At 60.3% G+C, this 6,928-nt stretch overlaps 1 protein-coding gene across 2 annotated transcripts in view; it reads right to left on the bottom strand.

The window, feature by feature from the left end:
- Positions 1 to 6,928, bottom strand: part of TNFAIP2 (tumor necrosis factor, alpha-induced protein 2) — a 14,029-nt gene that overhangs the window by 3,072 nt on the left and 4,029 nt on the right. Inside the window, exons 3-11 of one of the 2 annotated variants that reach the window (XM_011951428.1) lie at positions 6,685 to 6,911; positions 4,445 to 4,559; positions 4,176 to 4,298; positions 3,885 to 3,985; positions 3,141 to 3,239; positions 2,531 to 2,654; positions 1,505 to 1,627; positions 928 to 1,083; positions 642 to 763 (exon numbers count right to left, since the gene is read on the bottom strand). In XM_011951428.1, the coding sequence (XP_011806818.1) occupies positions 642 to 763; positions 928 to 1,083; positions 1,505 to 1,627; positions 2,531 to 2,654; positions 3,141 to 3,239; positions 3,885 to 3,985; positions 4,176 to 4,298; positions 4,445 to 4,559; positions 6,685 to 6,875 (1,154 nt within the window). In that variant the 5' untranslated portion in view covers positions 6,876 to 6,911. Of the gene's footprint in view, positions 1 to 641; positions 764 to 927; positions 1,084 to 1,504; positions 1,628 to 2,530; positions 2,655 to 3,140; positions 3,240 to 3,884; positions 3,986 to 4,175; positions 4,299 to 4,444; positions 4,560 to 6,684 lie in introns of both variants that reach the window. The other variant, XM_011951427.1, reaches the window with a different exon arrangement.

Raw genomic sequence — 6,928 nt, forward strand, 5'->3', positions numbered from 1 at the left:
CAGGTGATGGATGGGTGAGAAGATAGACAGATACCCAGATGCGTGAAGGAATGGGTGGGTGAATAAATGGGTACTTGTATGGCGGGTGAATGAATGGATGGGTGGAATGGATCAGACAGGGCCTGGACTTGGCTAAGCTGGGGTCAACCCTGTCAAGAGCCATTCAAACTTACCTAACATGTCAGAGGACCCAGCCAGAAAGAAACAATGTCCCTGGCTCACCAGAGCCTCAGGCAGCCAGGGGCTAAGCCTCCACTCCCGAATATGAGCCCTGGTCCCAGCGCATGGGCCCAGGCCCCAGAGGCCCCCCAGGCTGGGTGAACCTGGCCTCTCTGGTCTCAGTCTCCTCTGAGAGGCAGCATCAGGCAAAGCTAAGAGTATGGGCCATGCAGCCAAACACTAACTAGCCATGTCACCTCGGAGGCATCCTGTGAGCTCTCCAGGCCTCCTCTGTGACATGGGAATGGAAGAAGGATCAGCCTCGTAGTGTTGTGGTGAAGGCCACAAGAGTGAGGCCCTGGTGAGGTTCACACAGTGACTGGCACGTGGGCAGCTGCCAGGATGTGGGTTTCCAAAGCCAGCCCTGTGAGGCCCTGGCCACAGTGATGTGACAGGGGTCCTGAGGTGCCCCATGCTCTCACCTGAAGTCAGGGTAGCAGGTGGCATAAGTGGCCACCTCAATCTTGATGGCACTGGGGTCCTGCAGGCGAATGATCTCTGCCAGCGTGGGGAGAGCAGGCTGCAGCCAGGTTGCCGGGGAGCCCTGCAGGAGTGGGTGTGATTAGAGAGACCCAGGGGTCCAGAGGCTCGGGTCAGCAACTCCTTGGGCTTGGAGAGGCACCAATGGCCTATCTCCGACCCTGAAAGGGCTGGGGGAGAAGAGGCAGCCATTTCAGAGGAGCTTGGGAGAGGCGGGCAGGGGCTTACGTGCTGGGTGCAGAAGTGCTGGATGGTGTCAGCATTGGCCAGGATGTGCCCAGCCAGCTGCTGCTGCTGCTCAGCGGTCTTGAGGACCAGGCGCCGCTTGCTGAGCTGGATGATGTACTCCTTCACCAGGTGCAGGTGCACGGCCTCCATGAGCTCCTGGGAGGGCAAGCAGCCAGACGCGTGTGAGCTGCCTGCTGATGGGGGGCTCACCACCTCCCTTGAAGCCTTGTAGCCAGGACTCCAGGGAGAGGCAGATGCCAGAGCAAAAGACTGCACACGTGCTCATGCATCCGCATGTGTGTGTTCACATGTGTGTGTTCACATGTGCCTGTGTTCAATGTGTGTTCACATGCTCATGTGTTCACATACTCGTGCCTTCACATGTGTGTTCGCATGTGCACGTGTTCACATGCTCGTGCATTCACATGTGTTCATATGCTCATGCATTCACGTGTGTGTTCACATGTGCGTGTTCACGTGTGTGAGCACGTGAGTGAGTGTACACAGACACGCTAGTGTGCGTGTTCGGCCTGCCCCCATTTCCCGAGGCCCAGCCACCAGCCCAGAGCCTCCTCACCTCCCGGAAACAGTCCTGCAGTTCCGAGAACTCAGGCAGCCTCATGTCCACAGTGGTGATAATTTTTTCCACGGTCTCCATGGGGGCCGCCCAGCGGGTGTGCGTGAACCTCTTGAATAGTGGCTGAGACAGGAGAGGCAGGATGTCTGGTCACGCCCTGGAGAGGAAGGGCTGCCAGCCGCAGACACGCAGACACAGACACACACCAACACCTGTGCCTGGCGGAGCAGGGGGGCACTCAAGGACTCCCAGGGAACCGGGGCCAACCCCAGGTCCCTGCTCACAGACAGGAAGTGGGAGCCGGCTCTGTGCACCCTTCTCCAAGGTCACCCAGCTGCGGCTCAGGAGCCTATCTGCCGGCCGGGAGGCCAAGTCCACTGCCTCTTAAATAAATAAATTCCTTCATAAACAAGACCTTGTGCTTGGCTGGGCCTGGGAGATCGGTGCCAAGGGATCTGGGGTCACTGCTCGGGCTTCCACCACACTCAGGCCACTCTTGGCCGCTAGTCCCTAACACCAGGCAGAGAACCTCTCCCCTTCCTTTCAAGAGACCCCCATTATACACCCTGCTAAAGAATCTGCTTGTTTTCACAGCATTTTCTGTGGATTTCTTGGCCCATAACAGATGTGACCCTGGCTGCCGATAACCCTGAGCCTCAGTCGCTGGGAGTCAGGCGCGGGGAAGGGGTAGACAGGAGGGGCTGCGGGGATTGAGGAAAAATGTCTGCAGGCTTGGGACTGGGCTGGGTCTGAACTGGGGAGGGGCAGTGAAACTTTTCCAGGCCCTCCCAGCCCCAGGTGGCCCCTCTCAGGCCAAGCCCCAGGGCATGATGGGCGGAGTTCAGAGCCTGCCAGGGTCCCCAACCGGGCATTCCCACTGCACCAGAGCTGGCTCGCAGTGCCGTCCACAGGCCTGGAGCGCGTCTTCCCCACATCTTTGCTCTGCCACTCCTCCCCAGGGGCACCTCCCAGCCCCTCCCTGGGCCCCCCAACACTGGGCTCCTGAGGGCAAGAGGTTCCCACTACCTTCAGGTCCTCACGCAGGTTCTGGAGCAGGGTGTCAAAGCCGTGGCTCTTGAGCTCACCCAGGGGGCCCAGCAGGAGGCTCAGGGTGTCTTGGGGTACCTGCCACTTCTGCTCCATGGACATCCTGGAAGGTGGAGGCAGAGAGGTCACCCCAGCCCTGCTCAGCCTATAGCTCCATACCCAGGGAGCCAGGCAGCCCCCTCTCTTCACTCTAGAACCCTCAATGGCTCCCCATTCTCTATGGGATCAAGTCCTCCCATCCACGTTCTCCACGCCCTCAGGACACTCCTCCACCACATCCCCTTGTAACCGAGGGCAAGTTAGTCTCCTCCAGTGATTTGCCTCTGCCTAACAGACAGATCACTACACCTACTTCACAGGGTTGCTTTAAGGATAAAATAATGGCTGAAACATCTGCCTGTGTGCTTGCCCCAGCCAGCACTTGGCAAATGTTTGCTGCTGGTGCTGCAGGCCCCGGCGTCCTCACACATGTTGCTGGTTTGAATTCCACTTCTTGACCTAAGCAGCTCCTCCTCCCTCCGCCTCCCAGCTCCTCTCTCCTGCCTGCCGAGTGACTCCCACTCCCGCAAGCCCCTCCCAACACTCTTACCGGAAGGACAGGCAGTTGTTGATATTGGCAATGACATTGGCCCTATAATTCCTCAGCTGCTTGCCTCTCTCCAGAAATTCATTAAAGGCACGCTGGTAGCTGGTGAAACCAGAAGGGGCATATTCAGGACCAGCCCAAACACTGGGATGGCAGCAGCAGCCTCCCCGCCCTCCATGCCAGCTCCCGGGGTTCACTTTTCTGTCTGGCTGCCCATAGCCCAGGGAGGGGCCACTAGTCCCTGGGCATCATGGAACTGGCTTCACAAGCTAAGGCCAGGGCTCCTGAAGAGGGTAGCAGCCCATCTCTGCTGCCCCCAGCCCTTCTCCCAGGCCCTCTCTAGAATTGGGAGACCAGGTAGGAGTGAGGGTGTGGTTGGCTGGAGAAGCGCTCAGAGGTTGAGAGGGAGAGAGCAGATAAAATTCGGGCAGTGGAGACTGGGACTGTTGTGTGAAGGGGTGGCGGGGTCTCAGTCCCTCGTGAGGCATCTTCTTGGAAGCTAGAGGCTGCTCTGCTGAGAGCTTTGCTGGGGTGGGCGCAGGAGGTTCCCACACTGAATCCTGGTGGAGGTCAGACCACCTGAGGATCTCAGTGCCCTGGCTGAGTGGGAAACAACTCCTGGCTCAGAATGACAGGGACGGGGGTGGAGGGTGGGGAGCCAGCTCAGCTCCCCACCTGAGGCACTAGGGAGGGGCCGTGGCTCTGAGAGAGGTGGCTACAGGGACCCCATCCTGGGCACACACCCACCTCCTCAGGAATGCAGGCAGCTCCGCCAGCAGCACCTGCTTTATCTGTGAGCCCAAGTCCAGCGTGATGCTCTCGGCCTTGGCCTGGGCCTGGGAGATGATCTGCGGGGTAGTGTTGGGTGAGCTGAGCAGGGGCTCGCCTGGACAAGGGGGCAGGGGATAGGGAGGAAACAGGCTGGAACAGAGGGGGTGCCCCGAGGTGGGCATGGGTATGCACACAGGACGGAATGTGCGTGGCGCTTCCCGTGCACGTGCACGGGCGGTACGTGTGCCCTGGGGCAGATTGCAGTACCTGGATGATGTCGATGGCCAGCTCACTGTGGCAGTGGCCGTCCAGCCTCTGGGGAGGCACATCCTCAGCCCAGTGCTGTGCCTCTAGCTCCAGAGCTCGGTCCATCAGCTCCCTCACATTGGCCTGGGGGAGGAGGGCAGGTCACTGGGGCACTATCCATCACCTCACTCACCTGGAAGACCCGTCAACCTCCCTGCCCATGTCCTGCCTGTCTCTGAGCCTCTCCTGTGCCACCTCCCTGCCCCTCCCTGGCCCAGGTGGAGACTCACCGCCTCATTGGACAGAAACGTGGCCTCCAGCAGCCGGATCTGTCTGGGGGGCAGGAGGCTCCCGAGCCCCACACCCTGCAGCTCACCCGCTAGGTTGGGGCTATTGATGATGTCACTGCAGGCAGGGGAGGCTGGCATGAGGACAGGTATACCCAATCAGCACCACCCCTCAAGCTAGAGCCCAGGCCCTCAGCCTCGGTCTCTGGCAGGCCCAGATTGCCCAGCACACCCTCCCGCACGCCCTCCCCCGTTCCCATTTCAGATGATGGGTCCTCCATCTACTTAGCTTGGTTTGGAACAGAAACCCTGAAGTCATCATGCCTCCTCTGACCCTCTCACCCATCCCCATTAGGTCCTGCTCCAAAATAGCCCCCAAAATCAGCAGCCTCACGCCACTCTGGCGCCCTGGCTGGCTCCCACCAGCTTCCCGCTGGCTCACTGCAAAAGCCTCCTCCCGGCCTCTCTGCTCCTTCCCTCACCTCCAACAATTCCTTCTCCACCCAGCAGCCAGAGCCACCTTTAAGATCTGATCTTCTTCCTGCTCCAAGGCTACCTGTCACCCAGATAAAACCCTGCTCCTAGTCACAGCAGCCCTGGAATCCAGCCAACTCCCAGCCCACTGCACTCCAACCCTGCAGGTCTTGGGCATCTCGACAGCCCCGGCCACCTCCCAATCCCAGGAGTGGCCAGAATGGGCAGGAAGGGCTGCCCCAAACTGCTCCCCAGATGCGTCTTGGCTCATTCTCCTGGCGCCTCTGCAGCGCCCCAGAGCTCCCAGGGGACTGCCCAGCCCTGGCACTTCCTAAGGGGCCTTTGTCTGCCTAGAGGCTTACAAATGACCTCTCTGCCCCTCACCCAATCCAGATGCAGCTGTGTCCCTCCATTCCCCACATTTCTGGCACACAGGCTTCAACGATGCCCCCCTGGACACCCTCTCACCAGGGCTCCATGCCCAGTTTGGCTTTAGTTGCCTTTTGCTAACCCCAGGCCAGCAGACCCCGAGGTCACTGGGACAGGAAGACTGGCAGGCAGAGGTACAGGTGCCTGGCATTTCCTGGTGAGCCAGGATGAGCAAGCGGGAACTGGCTCTGGGCTGGGCTATCTCTCCCATGGCGCCTGCCCTGTGCCAGTTCCCTTATGCACTGCTGACCCCTCTCCCACCCTCCCCACTGGACCCTTTCTCTATCCTTCTGCCGAGGCTGACGCTTCAACAGCGACTGAGCCCATAGGACCCCCAAAGGCCCCCAAGACGGCAGACACTGCCCACACTGTCTACACCTCTGAGCTTCCTTCCTAAAGTTTCACACTAGCATCTGGGGCCAGCAGTGGCCAAGCCCCACAATAACAGCCCCTGGACTCCCCTGCCCTGGGCCTTTCCACACTGCAGTAAGCCTCTCCCCATGCAGACTGTGTGAATGACGGGCACGCCCAGGGATCCAAGGAGTCAGGGGATGCCTGAGGCTGTACTCAGCAGGGGTACCAGTTGCACAGCCAGCCTCCCACCTGAGGGGCTCCAGCTCTGCTGTGGGCTCAGAGGGTAACCCTACACAAGGGGGGTCTAACAAGACACATGGCCCTAGCCCACCCCCTTGAACTCGGCTGCCTGGGGGTGCCCGCATAGCCTGCCCAATAAATCCAAACATTCTGACAAGCGCTGCTCAGCTCCAGAGTGCCCTGGAAGAGGACACGCTCAGGAGCACCGACCTTCCTCTCACCTTCTTCCCTGCGTGCCCTACCACCCCTCCTCCTGCCTCCTGGCCTGATTCCCCGGCTGAGAGAAGGACCGCTGGCTTTCACCTCCTCCAGGCTGGCTTCCCTGACTTCTCCAGGCCTGCTTTGGGCCCATGCTCTGCACGGGGCCTGGCCTCTGCTGCCACAGCCCTTCCAGCTCTGGATGGTTATTGATTGCTTTGCCCCCTCCTCAGCCTGGGCGCTCGTGAATGAATGAAATCCCTACCATTTTCTGTGCCTCACTTTCCCCAACACCAGAATGTGACTGAGGCCCAGGAAATTAAGGATTCTGCCAAAGCTGACCCAGCCCCAGCCTTACCCCTGTGTCCAGGCCCAGTCTCTGCCTGTCCAGGCTCTGCGGCAGGGAGTCCAAGTCCCACCCCTGCATTCTCCGACTCAAAACTCTGTAAGCACCAGCCTCACTAAGAGCTGCCGGCGGCACACCTCGACACCCCTCCTCCAGAGGACACCCTCCCTGCTGGTCCGGGCCCAGCCCCGAGCCTGCTCACTTGGGGTAGAGGTTCTGCACCCAGACCAGCAACATGTAGGTGTCGCGCTCGCACAGCTCGAACTGCGTCACGGCGGCCAGGTGGGCCGCGAAGTGCTGGTGGTAGCTCTCGGCGTAGGCCGCCACGACGCCGAACTCGGCGGGGAACAGCGGCTTCAGTCGCTCCACCACGGCCTCCAGGTCCTCTTTCATGGTGCGGCCCAAGTGCAAAAAGACGCTCTCGGGGACCTCGGGACCCGCGGCCG

The sequence above is a fragment of the Colobus angolensis genome, unplaced genomic scaffold, assembly GCF_000951035.1.
Source record: "Colobus angolensis palliatus isolate OR3802 unplaced genomic scaffold, Cang.pa_1.0 Scaffold32, whole genome shotgun sequence".
Classification (NCBI taxonomy): domain Eukaryota; kingdom Metazoa; phylum Chordata; class Mammalia; order Primates; family Cercopithecidae; genus Colobus; species Colobus angolensis.